The following is a 21,859-nucleotide window of genomic DNA, read 5'->3' on the forward strand; positions in this document are numbered from 1 at the left end:
ATGATTTATTGTTTGAAGAGTTGTACCTGTAAGAGAGGACTGCTGGACCATGTATGGCTTGATAAAATCTTTGTAGAAATCATTTTTGGTCTCTTCCAGTAGAGATGTATAAACTTTGCTAAAGGCCTTTACTCTGTGTAACAAGACAAAAAGAAACAAGGGTGAAATCTTTCCATGACATGATATATGTCTTACATTGGTCATTGATACATTTCTGGGGTATCAAGTTTATGAAATATCAACCTTCTATTGTGTTCTATTCGGTGGCTCACACCCCTGTTCTGTATAATTGAAACTTTCATAAACTTACATTTCCTGGTAGGAAGAGCAGGAGAGGCTGGTGGGCAGAAAGCAGCAGAAGAGTTTTATTGAAGCTGGGAAGTAAGAGATTCAAGTCATCTTGGAGCAATATCTTCCAATCTTGTGTTTCATAAGATGAGAATTTGGAACTGATTTTGTCAAGTACAACGGCCAACAGAGTCTGTTTTACCATGGCTAACTGCAAATCTGACACATTTTCCTGAAAGAATAAGATTGCATTTATAAACATTTTAAAATGCTATCAAAGAAGAAACATGGCAGTGTACACTCTAAAAATTTGATTAAAGTGAAGATGTACACATTGCTGTACAGGGCATAGGCAAGCTTTGAAATACTGAACCTTTTGTGCTGCTGTTGAAATGCTGGTCACATAGTCGGTTACATTTTCTGTGTCTATGCGGCTCAAGATGGATATCATCAGAGTTTCATTAGAGAGAACGCTCTGCTTTGATCAAAAGTTCAGCCATGTTATTTGGTGTCAGGACAACAGGAAGGACACCCTGAAACACAAATGGAGCTATAGTTTTCTCTCTTAAAGTGCCCCAGGGAAATGTAAAGCACCTGAAAGATAACATTTAGAAATAAACACAGTCAGACCCGCCTCTTCTTTCTAAGGTACTCACTGCATCAAACCCTGGATATAAGCTTTGAAATCAGACACGTTTGCGCTGGAGGAAAATGCCCCAAAATTCTTTGAAATCCACTCTGTACTATCCTTTATGCCGGAAAGGCAGGCAGAACCTATTGGTACAACAAAAGAGAGGAACCAAGTACTTTAACGTTGTGTGGAATAGAGGAAAGGAATGACTTTTACTGAGAATATACAAGAATGACAAATGAAGGATCCCACTATTGATGTTCAAAGGTCATTGTATGGAAGTTGTGTACTGCACCTGTGGATTTTTGCTGTGCGGTAAGGTAGGATATGCTGTAAGAGTTGACTGATTTGGTCAGGCCTTCAGAAATTTGGCTGTGTACATCACTCAGAGTCTTTATTCTAAATTTTTTAAAGGAAGCAAAAAAGGACATAAAATATAAAATGTTTGAAAAAGACAGAAATGCCATCCCATGGAATTTTTCACTGCATCTGCTAAATAGACACTTACATTGCTTGGTATTCTCCACATGAAATATCAAGTGGTAACTGAGAGAGAGTAGTTTCATCAAAAGCAGGAAGGAAAACTTCAACAAGGATGTCAAAAATTTGTAACCACATTGTCATGTTGGTGGAAATCCATTCCTCATTGAGGACTATGAAACAGTTTGTAAGAATCTCCTTGTTGAGTGTGGATGCTCAGTTGACTTTGTGGTTGGCTACATGATGACATGGTGGATGCTGGGTCATTCGACTGAAAAAAAATTAAGGAGAACATGACAATATTTGAAAACATTTTATTTGTAGTATTTTTACAATAAATATTTTGGAACAAAATATATGGACACTCAACAACATCTAAAGACTTTGAAAGGGTGTTTTGAGAAAGACATAAGAAGATCAATTCTCATAATATTCATGCTTTCTCAGCTAAATTCTATGTAGAAAAACTCTTACCTGGCAAACAGAATTTTGTATTGTTGTTAAATAGCCCAGGATTTCTCCATAGCTCTTAAATTCTTTGATTCTACTTAATAGGATTGTGGCTAAGGTTTGGTTGTTCAGCGAATCCACAGTGAAGTAAATGTGGCCAGTTCTGTAACTGTGAGTTCAGCTGGGTTTTCCACCTAAAAAGGGAGACACCAACAAGGGAAGATAAGTTCATTCAAGGGAACAGGAATGTTGATTTTGGTAGGACCTTTTAGAAGAGGGGAGCCTAGAGGCTAACAAGTTCCCACCTTTGTTAGATTTTTGTTGAACATAACAATGTCTTCTGATGGAGATTGTTGGATGAAAGTTGCCAATGTTCATGTTAACCCAACTTTTGAAATCCAAGGTGTCACAAGCTACTCCTGTGAAAAAAAGCATGAATTTAATAATGATTAGGGATAATTCACACCAGAGATTAATGGTATGTAAAGAAACTGCAACAAGGGACCAAATCTTTGGGTTCCATGCTGTGATGATTTATTGTTTGAAGAGTTGTACCTGTAAGAGAAGACTGCTGCACCATGTATGGCTTGATAAAATCTTTGTAGAAATCATTTTTGGTCTCTTCCAGTAGAGATTTATAAACGTTGCTAAAGGCCTTTACTCTGTGTAGCAAGACAAAAAGAAAGAAGGGTGAAATCTTTCCATGACATGATAGTATGTCTTACTATGGTCATTGATACATTTCTGGGGTATCAAGATTATGAAATATCAACCTTTCTATTGTGTTCTATTCTGTGGCTCACACCCCTGTTCTGTATCATGAAAACTTTCATAAACTTACATTTCCTGGTAGGAAGAGCAGGAGAGGCTGTTTGGCAGAAGCAGCAGAAGAGTTTTATTAAAGCTGGGAAGCAAAAGATTCAAATCATCCTGGAGCAATATCTTCCAATCTTGTGTTTCATAAGATGAGAATTTGGAACTGATTTTGTCAAGTACAACGGCCAACAGAGTCTGTTTTACCATGGCTAACTGCAAATCTGACACATTTTCCTGAAAGAATAAGATTGCATTATAAATATTGTAAAATGCTATCAAAGAAGAAACATGGCAGTGTACTCTCTAAAAATTTGATTAAACTGAAGATGTACACATTGCTGTACAGGGCATAGGCAAGCTTTGAAATACTGAACCTTTGTGCTGCTGTTGAAATGCTGGTCACATAGTCGGTTACATTTTCTGTGTCTATGTGGCTCAAGATGGATATCATCAGAGTTTCATTAGAGAGAACGTCTGCTTTGATCAAAAGTTCGGCCATGTTATTTGGTGTCAGGACAACAGGAAGGACACCCTGAAACACAAATGGAGCTATAGTTTTCTCTCTTAAAGTGCCCCAGGGAAATGTAAAGCATCATGTGAAAGATAACATTTAGAAATAAACACAGTAAGACCCGCCTGTTCTTTCTAAAATACTCACTGCATCAAACCCTGGATATAAAGCTCTGAAATCAGACACGTTTGCGCTTGAGGAAAATGCCCCAAAATTCTTTGAAATCCACTCTGTACTATCCTTTTATGCCGGAAAGGCAGGCAGAACCTATTGGTACAAACAAAAGAGAGGAACCAAAGACTTTAACGTTGTGTGGAATAGAGGAAAGGAATGCTTTTACTGAGAATATACAAGAATGACAAATGAAGGATCCCACTATTGATGTTCAAAGGTCATTGTATGGAAGTTGTGTACTGCACCTGTGGATTTTTGCTGTGCGGTAAGGTAGGATATGCTGTAAGAGTTGACTGATTTGGTCAGGCCTTCAGAAATTTGGCTGTGTACATCACTCAGAGTCTTTATTCTACATTTTTTAAAGGAAAGCAAAAAAGGAAATAAAATATAAAAGGTTTGAAGAAGACAGAAATGCCATCCCATGGAATTTTCCACGCATCTGCTAAATAGACACTTACATTGCTTGGTATTCTTGACATGAAATATCAAGTGGTAACTGAGAGAGAGTAGTTTCATCAAAAGCAGGAAGGAAAACTTCAACAAGGATGTCAAAAATTGGTAACCACATTGTCATGTTGGTGGAAATCCATTCCTCATTGAGGACTATGAAACAGTTTGTAAGAATCTCTTGTTGAGTGTGGATGCTCAGTTGACTTTGTGGTTGGCTACATGATGACATGGTGGATGCTGGGTCATTCGACTGAAAAAGATTAAGGAAGAATATGACAATATTTGAAAACATTTTATTTGTAGTATTTTTACAATAAATATTTGGAAACAAAATATATTGGACACTGAACAACATCTAAAGACTTTGAAAGGGTGTTTTGAGAAAGACATAAGAAGATCAATTCTCAAATATTCATGCTTTCTCAAGCTAAATTCTTGTGGAAAAACTCTTACCTGGCAAACAGAATTTTGTATTGTTGTTAAATAGCCCAGGATTTCTCCATAGCTCTTAAATTCTTTGATTCTACTTAATAGGATTGTGGCTAAGGTTTGGTTGTTCAGCGAATCCACAGTGAAAGTAAATGTGGCCAGTTCTGTAACTGTGAGTTCAGCTGGGTTTTCCACCTAAAAAGGGAGACACCAACAAGGGAAGATAAGTTCATTCGAGGGAACATAATGTTGATTTTGGTAGGACCTTTTAGAAGAGGGGAGCCTAGAGGCTAACAAGTTCCCACCTTTGTTAGATTTTTGTTGAACATAACAATGTCTTCTGATGGAGATTGCTGGATGAAGTTGCCAATGTTCATGTTAACCCAACTTTTGAAATCCAAGGCGTCACAAGCTACTCCTGTGAAAAAAAGCATGAACATTAAACATGATTAGGGATAATTCACACCAGAGATTAATGGTATGTAAAGAAACTGCAACAAGGAACCAAATCTTTGGCTTCCATGCTGTGAGGAATTATTCATTTCGAAGAGTTATACCTGTAAGAGAGGACTGCTGGACCATGTATGGCTTGATAAAATCTTTGTAGAAATCATTTTTGGTCTCTTCCAGTAGAGATGTATAAACATTGCTAAAGGCCTTTACTCTGTGTAGCAAGACAAAAAGAAAAGAAGGGTGAAATCTTTCCATGACATGATAGTATGTCTTACTATGGTCATTGATACATTTCTGGGGTATCAAGATTATGAAATATCAACCTTTCTATTGTGTTCTATTCTGTGGCTCACACCCCTGTTCTGTATCATGAAAACTTTCATAAACTTACATTTCCTGGTAGGAAGAGCAGGAGAGGCTGGTGGGCAGAAGCAGCAGAAGAGTTTTATTAAAGCTGGGAAGCAAAAGATTCAAATCATCCTGGAGCAATATCTTCCAATCTTGTGTTTCATAAGATGAGAATTTGGAACTGATTTTGTCAAGTACAACGGCCAACAGAGTCTGTTTTACCATGGCTAACTGCAAATCTGACACATTTTCCTGAAAGAATAAGATTGCATTGATAAATAGTGTAAAATGCTATCAAAGAAGAAACATGGCAGTGTACGCTCTAAAAATTTGGATTAAACTGAAGATGTACACATTGCTGTACAGGGCATAGGCAAGCTTTGAAATACTGAACCTTTTGTGCTGCTGTTAAAAAGCTGGTCACATAGTCGGTTACATTTTCTGTGTCTATGTGGCTCAAGATGGATATCATCAGAGTTTCATTAGAGAGAACGTCTGCTTTGATCAAAAGTTCGGCCATGTTATTTGGTGTCAGGACAACAGGAAGGACACCCTGAAACACAAATGGAGCTATAGTTTTCTCTCTTAAAGTGCCCCAGGGAAATGTAAAGCATCATGTGAAAGATAACATTTAGAAATAAACACAGTTAGACCCGCTTATTCTTTCTAAAATACTCACTGCATCAAACCCTGGATATAAAGCTCTGAAATCAGACACGTTTGCGCTTGAGGAAAATGCCCCAAAATTCTTTGAAATCCACTCTGTACTATCCTTTATGCCGGAAAGGCAGGCAGAACCTATTGGTACAAACAAAAGAGAGGAACCAAAGACTTTAACGTTGTGTGGAATAGAGGAAAGGAATGCTTTTACTGAGAATATACAAGAATGACAAATGAAGGATCCCACTATTGATGTTCAAAGGTCATTGTATGGAAGTTGTGTACTGCACCTGTGGATTTTTGCTGTGCGGTAAGGTAGGATATGCTGTAAGAGTTGACTGATTTGGTCAGGCCTTCAGAAATTTGGCTGTGTACATCACTCAGAGTCTTTATTCTAAATTTTTTAAAGGAAGCAAAAAAAGGACATAAATATAAATGTTTGAAGAAGACAGAAATGCCATCCCATGGAATTTTCCACGCATCTGCTAAATAGACACTTACATTGCTTGGTATTCTCCACATGAAATATCAAGTGGTAACTGAGAGAGAGTAGTTTCATCAAAAGCAGGAAGGAAAACTTCAACAAGGATGTCAAAAATTTGTAACCACATTGTCATGTTGGTGGAAATCCATTCCTCATTGAGGACTATGAAACAGTTTGTAAGAATCTCTTGTTGAGTGTGGATGCTCAGTTGACTTTGTGGTTGGCTACATGATGACATGGTGGATGCTGGGTCATTCGACTGAAAAAAATTAAGGAGAACATGACAATATTTGAAAACATTTTATTTGTAATATTTTTACAATAAATATTTTGGAACAAAATATATTGGACACTCAACAACATCTAAAGACTTTGAAAGGGTGTTTTGAGAAAGACATAAGAAGATCAATTCTCATAATATTCATGCTTTCTCAAGCTAAATTCTATGTAGAAAAACTCTTACCTGGCAAATAGAATTTTGTATTGTTGTTAAATAGCCCAGGATTTCTCCATAGCTCTTAAATTCTTTGATTCTACTTAATAGGATTGTGGCTAAGGTTTGGTTGTTTAGCGAATCCACAGTGAAAGTAAATGTGGCCAGTTCTGTAACTGTGAGTTCAGCTGGGTTTTCCACCTAAAAAGGGAGACACCAACAGGGAAGATAAGTTTATTCAAGGGAACAGGAATGTTGATTTTGGTAGGACCTTTTAGAAGAGGGGAGCCTAGAGGTTAACAAGTTCCCACCTTTGTTAGATTTTTGTTGAACATAACAATGTCTTCTGATGGAGATTGCTGGATGAAGTTGCCAATGTTCATGTTAACCCAACTTTTGAAATCCAAGGTGTCACAAGCTACTCCTGTGAAAAAAAGCATGAATTTAATAATGATTAGGGATAATTCACACCAGAGATTAACGGTATGTAAAGAAACTGCAACAAGGAACCAAATCTTTGGCTTCCATGCTGTGATGATTTATTGTTTGAAGAGTTGTACCTGTAAGAGAGGACTGCTGGACCATGTATGGCTTGATAAAATCTTTGTAGAAATCATTTTTGGTCTCTTCCAGTAGAGATGTATAAACTTTGCTAAAGGCCTTTACTCTGTGTAGCAAGACAAAAAGAAACAAGGGTGAAATCTTTCCATGACATGATAATATGTCTTACATTGGTCATTGATACATTTCTGGGGTATCAAGTTTATGAAATAACAACCTTTCTATTGTGTTCTATTCGGTGGCTCACACCCCTGTTCTGTATAATTGAAACTTTCATAAACTTACATTTCCTGGTAGGAAGAGCAGGAGAGGCTGGTGGGCAGAAGCAGCAGAAGAGTTTTATTGAAGCTGGGAAGTAAGAGATTCAAGTCATCTTGGAGCAATATCTTCCAATCTTGTGTTTCATAAGATGAGAATTTGGAACTGATTTTGTCAAGTACAACGGCCAACAGAGTCTGTTTTACCATGGCTAACTGCAAATCTGACACATTTTCCTGAAAGAATAAGATTGCATTTATAAACATTTTAAAATGCTATCAAAGAAGAAACATGGCAGTGTACACTCTAAAAAGTTTGATTAAAGTGAAGATGTACACATTGCTGTACAGGGCATAGGCAAGCTTTGAAATACTGAACCTTTTGTGCTGCTGTTGAAATGCTGGTCACATAGTCGGTTACATTTTCTGTGTCTATGCGGCTCAAGATGGATATCATCAGAGTTTCATTAGAGAGAACGTCTGCTTTGATCAAAAGTTCAGCCATGTTATTTGGTGTCAGGACAACAGGAAGGACACCCTGAAACACAAATGGAGCTATAGTTTCTCTCTTAAAGTTCCCCAGGGAAATGTAAAGCACCTGAAAGATAACATTTAGAAATAAACACAGTCAGACCCGCCTCTTCTTTCTAAGGTACTCACTGCATCAAACCCTGGATATAAAGCTTTGAAATCAGACACGTTTGCGCTGGAGGAAAATGCCCCAAAATTCTTTGAAATCCACTCTGTACTATCCTTTATGCCGGAAAGGCAGGCAGAACCTATTGGTACAAACAAAAGAGAGGAACCAGTGACTTTAACGTTGTGTGGAATAGAGGAAAGGAATGATTTTACTGAGAATATACAAGAATGACAAATGAAGGATCCCACTATTGATGTTCAAAGGTCATTGTATGGAAGTTGTGTACTGCACCTGTGGATTTTTGCTGTGCGGTAAGGTAGGATATGCAGTAAGAGTTGACTGATTTGGTCAGGCCTTCAGAAATTTGGCTGTGTACATCACTCAGAGTCTTTATTCTACATTTTTTAAAGGAAGCAAAACAAGGACATAAAATATAAAAGGTTTGAAGAAGACAGAAATACCGTCCCATGGAATTTTTCACGCATCTGCTAAATAGAGACTTACATTGCTTGGTATTCTCCACATGAAATATCAAGTGGTAACTGAGAGAGAGTAGTTTCATCAAAAGCAGGAAGGAAGACTTCAACAAGGATGTCAAAAATTTGTAACCACATTGTCATGTTGGTGGAAATCCATTCCTCATTGAGGACTATGAAACAGTTTGTAAGAATCTCCTGTTGAGTGTGGATGCTCAGTTGACTTTGTGGTTGGCTACATGATGACATGGTGGATGCTGAGTCATTCGACTGAAAAAAATTGAGGAGAACATGACAATATTTGAAAACATTTTATTTGTAATATTTTTACAATAAATATTTTGGAACAAAATATATTGGACACTCAACAACATCTAAAGACATTGAAAGGGTGTTTTGAGAAAGACATAAGAAGATCAATTCTCCTAATATTCATGCTTTCTCAAGCTAAATTCTATGTAGAAAAACTCTTACCTGGCAAACAGAATTTTGTATTGTTGTTAAATAGCCCAGGATTTCTCCATAGCTCTTAAATTCTTTGATTCTACTTAATAGGATTGTGGCTAAGGTTTGGTTGTTCAGCGAATCCACAGTGAACGTAAATGTGGCCAGTTCTGTAACTGTGAGTTCAGCTGGGTTTTCCACCTAAAAAGGGAGACACCAACAGGGAAGATAAGTTCATTCAAGGGAACAGGAATGTTGATGTTGGTAGGACCTTTTAGAAGAGGGGAGCCTAGAGGCTAACAAGTTCCCACCTTTGTTAGATTTTTGTTGAACCTAACAATGTCTTCTGATGGAGATTGCTGGATAAAGTTGCCAATGTTCATGTTAACCCAACTTCTGAAATCCAAGGTGTCACAAGCTACTCCTGTGAAAAAAAGCATGAACATAAACATGATTAGGGATAATTCACATCAGAGTTTAATGATATGTAAAGAAACTGCAACAAGGAACCAAATCTTTGGCTTCCATGCTGTGAAGAATTATCATTTCGAAGAGTTATACCGGTAAGAGAGGACTGCTGGACCATGTATGGCTTGATAAAATCTTTGTAGAAATCATTTTTGGTCTCTTCCAGTAGAGATGTATAAACGTTGCTAAAGGCCTTTACTCTGTGTAGCAAGACAAAAAGAAAGAAGGGTGAAATCTTTCCATGACATGATAGTATGTCTTACTATGGTCATTGATACATTTCTGGGGTATCAAGATTATGAAATATCAACCTTTCTATTGTGTTCTATTATGTGGCTCACAACACTGTTCTGTATCATGAAAACTTTCATAAACTTACATTTCCTGGTAGGAAGAGCAGGAGAGGCTGGTGGGCAGAAGCAGCAGAAGAGTTTTATTAAAGCTGGGAAGTAAGAGATTCAAGTCATCCTGGAGCAATATCTTCCAATCTTGTGTTTCATAAGATGAGAATTTGGAACTGATTTTGTCAAGTACAACGGCCAACAGGGTCTGTTTTACCATGGCTAACTGCAAATCTGACACATTTTCCTGAAAGAATAAGATTGCATTTATAAATATTGTAAATTGCTATCAAAGAAGAAACATGGCAGTGTACTCTCTAAAAATTTTGATTAAACTGTAGATGTACACATTGCTGTACAGGGCATAGGCAAGCTTTGAAATACTGAACCTTTTGTGCTGCTGTTGAAATGCTGGTCACATAGTCGGTTACATTTTCTGTGTCTATTCGGCTCAAGATGGATATCATCAGAGTTTCATTAGAGAGAACGTCTGCTTTGATCAAAAGTACGGCCACGTTATTTGGTGTCAGGACAACAGGAAGGATACCCTGAAACACAAATGGAGCTATAGTTTTCTCTCTTAAAGTGCCCCAGGGAAATGTAAAGCATCATGTGAAAGATAACATTTAGAAATAAACACAGTCAGACCCGCCTAGTCTTTCTAAAATACTCACTGCATCAAACCCTGGATATAAAGCTCTGAAATCAGACACGTTTGCGCTTGAGGAAAATGCCCCAAAATTCTTTGAAATCCACTCTGTACTATCCTTTATGCCGGAAAGGCAGGCAGAACCTATTGGTACAAACAAAAGAGAGGAACCAAAGACTTTAACGTTGTGTGGAATAGAGGAAAGGAATGCTTTTACTGAGAATATACAAGAATGACAAATGAAGGATCCCACTATTGATGTTCAAAGGTCATTGTATGGAAGTTGTGTACTGCACCTGTGGATTTTTGCTGTGCGGTCAGGTAGGATATGCAGTAAGAGTTGACTGATTTGGTCAGGCCTTCAGAAATTTGGCTGTGTACATCACTCAGAGTCTTTATTCTAAATTTTTTAAAGGAAGCAAAAAATGGACATAAAATATAAAAGGTCTGAAGAAGACAGAAATGCCATCCCATGGAAGTTTTCACGCATCTGCTAAATAGACACTTACATTGCTTGGTATTCTCCACATGAAATATCAAGTGGTAACTGAGAGAGAGTAGTTTCATCAAAAGCAGGAAGGAAAACTTCAACAAGGATGTCAAAAATGTTTAACCACATTGTCATGTTGGTGGAAATCCATTCCTCATTGAGGACTAAGAAACAGTTTGTAAGAATCTCCTGTTGAGTGTGGATGCTCAGTTGACTTTGTGGTTGGCTACATGATGACATGGTGGATGCTGGGTCATTCGACTGAAAAAAATTAAGGAGAATGTGACAATATTTGAAAACATTTTATTTGTAATATTTTTACAATAAATATTTTGGAACAAAATATATTGGACACTGAACAACATCTAAAGACTTTGAAAGGGTGTTTTGAGAAAGACATAAGAAGATCAATTGTCATAATATTCATGCTTTCTCAAGCTAAATTCTATGTAGAAAAACTCTTACCTGGCAAACAGAACTTTGTATTGTTGTTAAATAGCCCAGGATTTCTCCATAGCTCTTAAATTCTTTGATTCTACTTAATAGGATTGTGGCTAAGGTTTGGTTGTTCAGCGAATCCACAGTGAACGTAAATGTGGCCAGTTCTGTAACTGTGAGTTCAGCTGGGTTTTCCACCTAAAAAGGGAGACACCAACAAGGGAAGATAAGTTTATTCAAGGGAACAGGAATGTTGATTTTGGTAGGACCTTTTAGAAGAGGGGACCTTAGAGGCTAACAAGTTCCCACCTTTGTTAGATTTTTGTTGAACATAACAATGTCTTCTGATGGAGATTGCTGGATGAAGTTGCCAATGTTCATGTTAACCCAACTTTTGAATTCCAAGGCGTCACAAGCTACTCCTGTGGAAAAAAAAGCATGAACATAAACATGATTAGGGATAATTCACACCAGAGATTAATGGTATGTAAAGAAACTGCAACAAGGCACCAAATCTTTGGCTTCCATGCTGTGAGGAATTATCATTTCGAAGAGTTGTACCTGTAAGAGAGGACTGCTGGACCATGTATGGCTTGATAAAATCTTTGTAGAAATCAATTTTGGTCTCTTCCAGTAGAGATGTATAAACGTTGCTAAAGGCCTTTACTCTGTGTAGCAAGACAAAAAGAAAGAAGGGTGAAATCTTTCCATGACATGATAGTATGTCTTACTATAGTCATTGATACATTTCTGGGGTATCAAGATTATGAAATATCAACCTTTCTATTGTGTTCTATTCTGTGGCTCACACCTCTGTTCTGTATCATGAAAACTTTCATAAACTTACATTTCCTGGTAGGAAGAGCAGGAGAGGCTGGTGGGCAGAAGCAGCAGAAGAGTTTTATTGAAGCTGGGAAGTAAGAGATTCAAGTCATCCTGGAGCAATATCTTCCAATCTTGTGTTTCATAAGATGAGAATTTGGAACTGATTTTGTCCAGTACAACGGCCAACAGAGTCTGTTTTACCATGGCTAACTGCAAATCTGACACATTTTCCTGAAAGAATAAGATTGCATTTATAAACATTTTAAAATGCTATCAAAGAAGAAACATGGCAGTGTACACTCTAAAAAGTTTGATTAAAGTGAAGATGTACACATTGCTGTACAGGGCATAGGCAAGCTTTGAAATACTGAACCTTTTGTGCTGCTGTTGAAATTCTGGTCACATAGTCGGTTACATTTTCTGTGTCTATGTGGCTCAAGATGGATATCATCAGAGTTTCATTAGAGAGAACGTCTGCTTTGATCAAAAGTTCGGCCATGTTATTTGGTGTCAGGACAACAGGAAGGACACCCTGAAACACAAATGGAGCTATAGTTTTCTTTCTTAAATTGCTCCAGGGAAATGTAAAGCATCATATGAAAGATAACATTTAGAAATAAACACAGTCAGACCCGCTTATTCTTTCTAAAATACTCACTGCATCAAACCCTGGATATAAAGCTCTGAAATCAGACACGTTTGCGCTTGAGGAAAATGCCCCAAAATTCTTTGAAATCCACTCTGTACTATCTTTTATGCCGGAAAGGCAGGCAGAACCTATTGGTACAAACAAAAGAAAGGAACCAAAGACTTTAACGTTGTGTGGAATAGAGGAAAGGAATACTTTTACTGAGAATATACAAGAATGACAAATGAAGGATCCCACTATTGATGTTCAAAGGTCATTGTATGGAAGTTGTGTACTGCACCTGTGGATTTTTGCTGTGCGTTAAGGTAGGATATGCTGTAAGAGTTGACTGATTTGGTCAGGCCTTCAGAAATTTGGCTGTGTACATCACTCAGAGTCTTTATTCTACATTTTTTAAAGGAAGCAAAAAAAGGAAATACAATATAAAAGGTTTGATGAAGACAGAAATGCCATCCCATGGAATTTTCCACGCATCTGCTAAATAGACACTTACATTGCTTGGTATTCTCCACATGAAATATCAAGTGGTAACTGAGAGAGAGTAGTTTCATCAAAAGCAGGAAGGAAAACTTCAACAAGGATGTCAAAAATTGGTAACCACATTGTCATGTTGGTGGAAATCCATTCCTCATTGAGGACTATGAAACTGTTTGTAAGAATCTCTTGTTGAGTGTGGATGCTCAGTTGACTTTGTGGTTGGCTACATGATGACATGGTGGATGCTGGGTCATTCGACTGAAAAAGATTAAGGAGAACATGACATTTTGAAAACATTTTATTTGTAGTGTTTTTACAATAAATATTTTGGAACAAAATATAATGGACACTAAACAACATCTAAAGACTTTGAAAGGGTGTTTTGAGAAAGACATAAGAAGATCAATTCTCATAATATTCATGCTTTCTCAAGCTAAATTCTATGTAGAAAAACTCTTACCTGGCAAATAGAATTTTGTATTGTTGTTAAATAGCCCAGGATTTCTCCATAGCTCTTAAATTCTTTGATTCTACTTAATAGGATTGTGGCTAAGGTTTGGTTGTTCAGCGAATCCACAGTGAAAGTAAATGTGGCCAGTTCTGTAACTGTAAGTTCAGCTGGGTTTTCCACCTAAAAAGGGAGACACCAACAAAGGAAGATAAGTTTATTCAAGGGAACAGGAATGTTGATTTTGGTAGGACCTTTTAGAAGAGGGGAGCCTAGAGGCTAACAAGTTCCCACCTTTGTTAGATTTTTGTTGAACATAACAATGTCTTCTGATGGAGATTGCTGGATGAAGTTGCCAATGTTCATGTTAACCCAACTTTTGAAATCCACAGTGTCACAAGCTACTCCTGTGAAAAAAGCATGAACATAAACATGATTAGGGATAATATACACCAGAGATTAATGGTATGTAAAGAAACTGCAACAAGGCACCAAATCTTTGGCTTCCATGCTGTGAGGAATTATCATTCGGAAGAGTTATACCGGTAAGAGAGGACTGCTGGACCATGTATGGCTTGATAAAATCTTTGTAGAAATCATTTTTGTTCTCTTCCAGTAGAGATGTATAAACTTTGCTAAAGGCCTTTACTCTGTGTAGCAAGACAAAACGAAAGAAGGGTGAAATCTTTCCATGACATGATAGTATCTTTTACATTGGTCATTGATACATTTCTGGGGTATCAAGATTATGAAATATCAACCATTCTATTGTGTTCTATTCGGTGGCTCACACCCCTGTTCTGTATCATGAAAACTTTCATAAACTTACATTTCCTGGTAGGAAGAGCAGGAGAGGTTGGTGGGCAGAAGCAGCAGAAGAGTTTTATTAAAGCTGGGAAGTAAGAGATTCAAGTCATCCTGGAGCAACATCTTCCAATCTTGTGTTTCATAAGATGAGAATTTGGAACTGATTTTGTCAAGTACAACGGCCAACAGAGTCTGTTTTACCATGGCTAACTGCAAATCTGACACATTTTCCTGAAAGAACAAGATTGCATAAATAAATGTTGTAAAACGCTATCAAAGAAGAAACATGGCAGTGTACACTATAAAAATTTTGATTAAACTGAAGATGTACACATTGCTGTACAGGGCATAGGCAAGCTTTGAAATACTGAACCTTTTGTGCTGCTGTTGAAATGCTGGTCACATAGTCGGTTACATTTTCTGTGTCTATGTGGCTCAAGATGGATATCATCAGAGTTTCATTCGAGAGAACGTCTGCTTTGATCAAAAGTTCGGCCATGTTATTTGGTGTCAGGACAACAGGAAGGATACCCTGAAACACAAATGGAGCTATAGTTTTCTCTCTTAAAGTGCCCCAGGGAAATGTAAAGCACCTGAAAGATAACATTTAGAAATAAACACAGTCAGACCCGCCTCTTCTTTCTATGGTACTCACTGCATCAAACCCTGGATATAAAGCTTTGAAATCAGACACGTTTGCGCTGGAGGAAAATGCCCCAAAATTCTTCGAAATCCACTCTGTACTATCCTTTATGCCGGAAAGGCAGGCAGAACCTATTGGTACAAACAAAAGAGAGGAAACAAAGACTTTAACGTTGTGTGGAATAGAGGAAAGGAATGATTTTACTGAGAATATACAAGAATGACAAATGAAGGATCCCACTATTGATGTTCAAAGGTCATTGTATGGAAGTTGTGTACTGCACCTGTGGATTTTTGCTGTGCGGTAAGGTAGGATATGCAGTAAGAGTTGACTGATTTGGTCAGGCCTTCAGAAATTTGGCTGTGTATATCACTCAGAGTCTTTATTCTACATTTTTTAAAGGAAGCAAAAAAAGGACATAAAATATAAAAGGTTTGATGAAGACAGAAATGCCATCCCATGGAATTTTCCACGCATCTGCTGAATAGACACTTACATTGCTTGGTATTCTCCACATGAAATATCAAGTGGTAACTTAGAGAGAGTAGTTTCATCAAAAGCAGGAAGGAAAACTTCAACAAGGATGTCAAAAATTTGTAACCACATTGTCATGTTGGTGGAAATCCATTCCTCATTGAGGACTATGAAACAGTTTGTAAGAATCTCCTGTTGAGTGTGGATGCTCAGTTGACTTAGTGGTTGGCTACATGATGACATGGTGGATGCTGGGTCATTCGACTGAAAAAAAATAAGGAGAACATGACAGTATTTCAAAACATTTAATTTATAATATTTTTACAATAAATATTTTGGAACAAAATATATTGGAAACTGAACAACATCTAAAGACTTTGAAAGGATGTTTAGAGAAATCAATTCTCATAATATTCATGCTTTCTCAAGCTAAATTCTATGTAGAAAAACTCTTACCTGGCAAACAGAATTTTGTATTGTTGTTAAATAGCCCAGGATTTCTCCATAGCTCTTAAATTCTTTGATTCTACTTAATAGGATTGTGGCTAAGGTTTGGTTGTTCAGCGAATCCACAGTGAAAGTAAATGTGGCCAGTTCTGTAACTGTGAGTTCAGCTGGGTTTTCCACCTAAAAAGGGAGACACCAAGAAGGGAAGATAAGTTCATTCAAGGGAACAGGAATGTTGATTTTGGTAGGACCTTTTAGAAGAGGGGAGCCTAGAGGCTAACAAGTTCCCACCTTTGTTAGATTTTTGTTGAACATAACAATGTCTTCTGATGGAGATTGCTGGATGAAGTTGCCAATGTTCATGTTAACCCAACTTTTGAAATCCAAGGTGTCACAAGCTACTCCTGTGAAAAAAAGCATGAACATAAACATGATTAGGGATAATTCACACCAGAGATTAATGGTATGTAAAGAAACTGCAACAAGGAATCAAATCTTTGGCTTCCATGCTGTGATGATTTATTGTTTGAAGAGTTGTACCAGTAAGAGAAGACTGCTGGACCATGTATGGCTTGATAAAATCTTTGTAGAAATCATTTTTGGTCTCTTCCAGTAGAGATGTATAAACGTTGCTAAAGGCCTTTACTCTGTGTAACAAGACAAAAAGAAAGAAGGGTGAAATCTTTCCATGACATGATAATATGTCTTACATTGGTCATTGATACATTTCTGGGGTATCAAGATTATGAAATATCAACCATTCTATTGTGTTCTATTCTGTGGCTCACACCCCTGTTTTGTACATGAAAACTTTCATAAACTTACATTTCCTGGTAGGAAGAGCAGGAGAGGTTGGTGGGCAGAAGCAGCAGAAGAGTTTTATTAAAGCTGGGAAGCAAAAGATTCAAGTCATCCTGGAGCAATATCTTCCAATCTTGTGTTTCATAAGATGAGAATTTGGAACTGATTTTGTCCAGTACAACGGCCAACAGAGTCTGTTTTACCATGGCTAACTGCAAATCTGACACATTTTCCTGAAAGAATAAGATTGCATTGATAAATGTTGTAAAATGCTATCAAAGAATTTTCGCTCTAAAAATTTTCATTAAAGTGTAGATGTACACATTGTTGTACAGGGCATAGGCAAGCTTTGAAATACTGAACCTTTTGTGCTGCTGTTGAAATGCTGGTCACATAGTCGGTTACATTTTCTGTGTCTATGCGGCTCAAGATGGATATCATCAGAGTTTCATTAGAGAGAACGTCTGCTTTGATCAAAAGTTCGGCCATGTTATTTGGTGTCAGGACAACTGGAAGGATACCCTGAAACACAAATGGAGCTATAGTTTTCTCTCTTAAAGTGCCCCAGGGAAATGTAAAGCATCATATGAAAGATAACATTTAGAAATAAACATAGTTAGACCCCCCTATTCTTTCTAAAATACTCACTGCATCAAACCCTGGATATAAAGCTCTGAAATCAGACACGTTTGCGCTTGAGGAAAATGCCCCAAAATTCTTTGAAATCCACTCTGTACTATCTTTTATGCCGGAAAGGCAGGCAGAACCTATTGGTACAAACAAAAGAGAGGAACCAAAGACTTTAACGTTGTGTGGAATAGAGGAAAGGAATGATTTTACTGAGAATATACAAGAATGACAAATGAAGGATTCCACTATTGATGTTCAAAGGTCATTGTATGGAAGTTGTGTACTGCACCTGTGGATTTTTGCTGTGTGGTAAGGTAGGATATGCTGTAAGAGTTGACTGATTTGGTCAGGCCTTCAGAAATTTGGCTGTGTACATCACTCAGAGTCTTTATTCTACATTTTTTAAAGGAAGCAAAAAAAGGACATAAAATATAAAAGGTTTGAAGAAGACAGAAATACCGTCCCATGGAACTTTCCACGCATCTGCTGAATAGACACTTACATTGCTTGGTATTCTCCACATGAAATATCAAGTGGTAACTGAGAGAGAGTAGTTTCATCAAAAGCAGGAAGGAAAACTTCAACAAGGATGTCAAAAATTTGTAACCACATTGTCATGTTGGTGGAAATCCATTCCTCATTGAGGACTATGAAACAGTTTGTAAGAATCTCTTGTTGAGTGTGGATGCTCAGTTGACTTAGTGGTTGGCTACATGATGACATGGTGGATGCTGGGTCATTCGACTGAAAAAAATTAAGGAGAACATGACATTTTATTTGAAAACATTTTATTTGTAGCATTTTTACAATAAATATTTTGGAACAAAATATATTGGACACTCAACAACATCTAAAGACTTTGAAAGGGTGTTTTGAGAAAGACATAAGAAGATCAATTCTCATAATATTCATGCTTTCTTAAGCTAAATTCTATGTAGAAAAACTCTTACCTGGCAAATAGAATTTTGTATTGTTGTTAAATAGCCCAGGATTTCTCCATAGCTCTTAAATTCTTTGATTCTACTTAATAGGATTGTGGCTAAGGTTTGGTTGTTCAGCGAATCCACAGTGAACGTAAATGTGGCCAGTTCTGTAACTGTGAGTTCAGCTGGGTTTTCCACCTAAAAAGGGAGACACCAACAAGGGAAGATACGTTTATTCAAGGGAACAGGAATGTTGATTTTGGTAGGACCTTTTAGAAGAGGGGAGCCTAGAGGCTAACAAGTTCCCACCTTTGTTAGATTTTTGTTGAACATAACAATGTCTTCTGATGGAGATTGCTGGATGAAGTTGCCAATGTTCATGTTAACCCAACTTTTGAAATCCAAGGTGTCACAAGCTACTCCTGTGAATAAAAGCATGAACATAAACATGATTAGGGATAATTCACACCAGAGTTTAATGGTATGTAAAGAAACTGCAACAAGGAATCAAATCTTTGGCTTCCATGCTGTGAGGAATTATCATTTCGAAGAGTTATACCGGTAAGAGAAGACTGCTGCACCATGTATGGCTTGATAAAATCTTTGTAGAAATCATTTTTTGTCTCTTCCAGTAGAGATGTATAAACGTTGCTAAAGGCCTTTACTCTGTGTAGCAAGACAAAAAGAAAGAAGGTTGAAATCTTTCCATGACATGATAATATGTCTTACATTGGTCATTGATACATTTCTGGGGTATCAAGATTATGAAATATCAACCATTCTATTGTGTTCTGTTCTGTGGCTCACACCCCTGTTCTGTATCATGAAAACTTTCATAAACTTACATTTCCTGGTAGGAAGAGCAGGAGAGGCTGGTGGGCAGAAGTAGCAGAAGAGTTTTATTGAAGCTGGAAAGTAAGAGATTCAAGTCATCCTGGAGCAATATCTTCCAATCTTGTGTTTCATAAGATGAGAATTTGGAACTGATTTTGTCAAGTACAACGGCCAACAGAGTCTGTTTTACCATGGCTAACTGCAAATCAGACACATTTTCCTGAAAGAATAAGATTGCATTGATAAATGTTGTAAAGTGCTATCAAAGAATAAACATGGCTGTGTACGCTCTAAATATTTTGATTAAAGTGAAGATGTACACATTGTTGTACAGGGCATAGGCAAGCTTTGAAATACTGAACCTTTTGTGCTGCTGTTGAAATGCTGGTCACATAGTCGGTTACATTTTCTGTGTCTATGTGGCTCAAGATGGATATCATCAGAGTTTCATTAGAGAGAACGTCTGCTTTGATCAAAAGTTCGGCCATGTTATTTGGTGTCAGGACATCTGGAAGGACACCCTGAAACACAAATGGAGCTATAGTTTTCTCTCTTAAAGTGCCCCAGGGAAATGTAAAGCATCATATGAAAGATAACATTTAGAAATAAACACAGTCAGACCCGCCTGTTGTTTCTAAAATACTCACTGCATCAAACCCTGGATATAAAGCTCTGAAATCAGACACGTTTGCGCTTGAGGAAAATGCCCCAAAATTCTTTGAAATCCACTCTGTACTATCTTTTATGCCGGAAAGGCAGGCAGAACCTATTGGTACAAACAAAAGAGAGGAACCAAAGACTTTAACGTTGTGTGGAATAGAGGAAAGGAATGCTTTTACTGAGAATGTACAAGAATGACAAATGAAGGATCCCACTATTGATGTTTAAAGGTCATTGTATGGAAGTTGTGTACTGCACCTGTGGATTTTTGCTGTGCGGTAAGGTAGGATATGCTGTAAGAGTTGACTGATTTGGTCAGGCCTTCAGAAATTTGGCTGTGTACATCACTCAGAATCTTTATTCTAAATTTTTTAAAGGAAGCAAAAAAAGGACATAAAATATAAAAGGTTTGAATAAGACAGAAATGCCGTCCTATGGAATTTTACACGCATCTGCTAAATAGACACTTACATTGCTTGGTATTCTCCACATGAAATATCAAGTGGTAACTGAGAGAGAGTAGTTTCATCAAAAGCAGGAAGGAAAACTTCAACAAGGATGTCAAAAATTTGTAACCACATTGTCATGTTGGTGGAAATCCATTCCTCATTGAGGACTATGAAACAGTTTGTAAGAATCTCTTGTTGAGTGTGGATGCTCAGTTGACTTAGTGGTTGGCTACATGATGATATGGTGGATGCTGGGTCATTCGACTGAGAAAAATTGAGGAGAACATGAAAATATTTGAAAACATTGTATTTGTAGTATTTTTACAATAAATATATTGGAACAAAATATATTGGACACTCAACAACATCTAAAGACTTTGAAAGGGTGTTTTGAGAAAGACATAATAAGATCAATTCTCATAATATTCATGCTTTCTTAAGCTAAATTCTATGTAGATAAACTCTTACCTGGCAAACAGAATTTTGTATTGTTGTTAAATAGCCCAGGATTTCACCATAGCTCTTAAATTCTTTGATTCTACTTAATAGGATTGTGGCTAAGGTTTGGTTGTTCAGCGAATCCACAGTGAAGGTAAATGTGGCCAGTTCTGTTACTGTGAGTTCAGCTGGGTTTTCCACCTAAAAAGGGAGACACCAAGAGGGAAGATAAGTTTATTCAAGGGAACAGGAATGTTGAATTTGGTAGGACCTTTTAGAAGAGGGGAGCCTAGAGGCTAACAAGTTCCCACCTTTGTTAGATTTTTGTTGAACATAACAATGTCTTCTGATGGAGATTGCTGGATGAAGTTGCCAATGTTCATGTTAACCCAACTTCTGAAATCCAAGGTATCACAAGCTACTCCTGTAAAAAAAAAAAAAAGCATGAACATAAACATGATTAGGGATAATTCACACCAGAGTTTAATGGTATGTAAAGAAACTGCAACAAGCCACCAAATCTTTGGCTTCCATGCTGTGAGGAATTATCATTTCGAAGAGTTATACCTGTAAGAGAAGACTGCTGGACCATGTAGGGCTTGATAAAATCTTTGTAGAAATCATTTTTGGTCTCTTCCAGTAGAGATGTATAAACATTGCTAAAGGCCTTTACTCTGTGGAGCAAGACAAAAAGAAAGAAGGGTGAAATCATTCCATGACATGATAGAATGTCTTAATACATGAAGCATCAACTTTTTTTCTCTGTGGCTAACACTCCTGTACTGTATCCAGTACATTTTCACAAACTCCATGGTTGGAGCTGCTGGAGATGTGATAGGCAGAAACTCAAGCAGCAGTTAAATGCTGGGAAGCAAGAGAGCTAAGTCTAGTCTTTTGTTTCCTAAGATGAGACATTGGTGCTTTTTTGTCAAGTACAACAACCAACAGGTTTGTGTTATCCAGGAAACCCCTATCTCAGTTCC

At 37.3% G+C, this 21,859-nt stretch overlaps 3 protein-coding genes across 6 annotated transcripts in view; all 3 read right to left on the reverse strand.

Annotated features, from left to right (window-relative positions):
• LOC121398041 overlaps positions 1–2,910 on the reverse strand; it is a 34,044-nt gene extending 31,134 nt beyond the window's left edge. For all 4 annotated transcript variants that reach the window (XM_041576528.1, XM_041576529.1, XM_041576530.1 and 1 more), the window contains exons 1-2: positions 2,691–2,910; positions 2,405–2,511 (exon numbers count right to left, since the gene is read on the reverse strand). In XM_041576528.1, the coding sequence (XP_041432462.1) occupies positions 2,405–2,511; positions 2,691–2,872 (289 nt within the window). In that variant the 5' untranslated portion in view covers positions 2,873–2,910. The remainder of the gene's footprint in view (positions 1–2,404; positions 2,512–2,690) is intronic.
• A 501-nt stretch (positions 2,911–3,411) lies between these two features.
• LOC121397978 lies at positions 3,412–13,559 on the reverse strand. The gene is made up of 27 exons (XM_041576302.1): positions 13,339–13,559; positions 13,126–13,229; positions 12,855–12,973; positions 12,528–12,728; positions 12,219–12,427; positions 11,933–12,039; positions 11,681–11,793; positions 11,399–11,569; positions 10,953–11,194; positions 10,740–10,843; positions 10,469–10,587; positions 7,805–7,963; positions 7,454–7,662; positions 7,168–7,274; positions 6,919–7,031; positions 6,638–6,808; positions 6,192–6,433; positions 5,981–6,084; positions 5,710–5,828; positions 5,425–5,583; positions 5,074–5,282; positions 4,787–4,893; positions 4,535–4,647; positions 4,254–4,424; positions 3,809–4,050; positions 3,596–3,699; positions 3,412–3,443 (listed from the first exon to the last, which is right to left on the reverse strand). The coding sequence occupies exons 1-27, from the start codon at positions 13,557–13,559 to the stop codon at positions 3,412–3,414; spliced, it is 4,071 nt and encodes a 1,356-aa protein (XP_041432236.1).
• A 452-nt stretch (positions 13,560–14,011) lies between these two features.
• The window catches only part of thdl20.L (thyroid hormone down-regulated protein (gene 20) L homeolog), an 88,073-nt gene continuing 80,225 nt past the window's right edge, over positions 14,012–21,859 (reverse strand). Inside the window, exons 89-106 of the mRNA XM_041576197.1 lie at positions 21,444–21,550; positions 18,805–18,917; positions 18,523–18,693; positions 18,075–18,316; positions 17,862–17,965; positions 17,591–17,709; positions 17,306–17,464; positions 16,967–17,175; positions 16,682–16,788; positions 16,433–16,545; positions 16,151–16,321; positions 15,717–15,958; positions 15,504–15,607; positions 15,233–15,351; positions 14,951–15,109; positions 14,600–14,808; positions 14,314–14,420; positions 14,012–14,177 (exon numbers count right to left, since the gene is read on the reverse strand). Of these exons, the coding sequence (XP_041432131.1) occupies positions 14,050–14,177; positions 14,314–14,420; positions 14,600–14,808; positions 14,951–15,109; positions 15,233–15,351; positions 15,504–15,607; positions 15,717–15,958; positions 16,151–16,321; positions 16,433–16,545; positions 16,682–16,788; positions 16,967–17,175; positions 17,306–17,464; positions 17,591–17,709; positions 17,862–17,965; positions 18,075–18,316; positions 18,523–18,693; positions 18,805–18,917; positions 21,444–21,550 (2,683 nt within the window). The 3' untranslated portion in view covers positions 14,012–14,049. The remainder of the gene's footprint in view (positions 14,178–14,313; positions 14,421–14,599; positions 14,809–14,950; positions 15,110–15,232; positions 15,352–15,503; positions 15,608–15,716; positions 15,959–16,150; positions 16,322–16,432; positions 16,546–16,681; positions 16,789–16,966; positions 17,176–17,305; positions 17,465–17,590; positions 17,710–17,861; positions 17,966–18,074; positions 18,317–18,522; positions 18,694–18,804; positions 18,918–21,443; positions 21,551–21,859) is intronic.

This window comes from Xenopus laevis, chromosome 9_10L (genome assembly GCF_017654675.1).
Source record: "Xenopus laevis strain J_2021 chromosome 9_10L, Xenopus_laevis_v10.1, whole genome shotgun sequence".
In the NCBI taxonomy this organism is placed as follows: Eukaryota; Metazoa; Chordata; class Amphibia; order Anura; family Pipidae; genus Xenopus; species Xenopus laevis.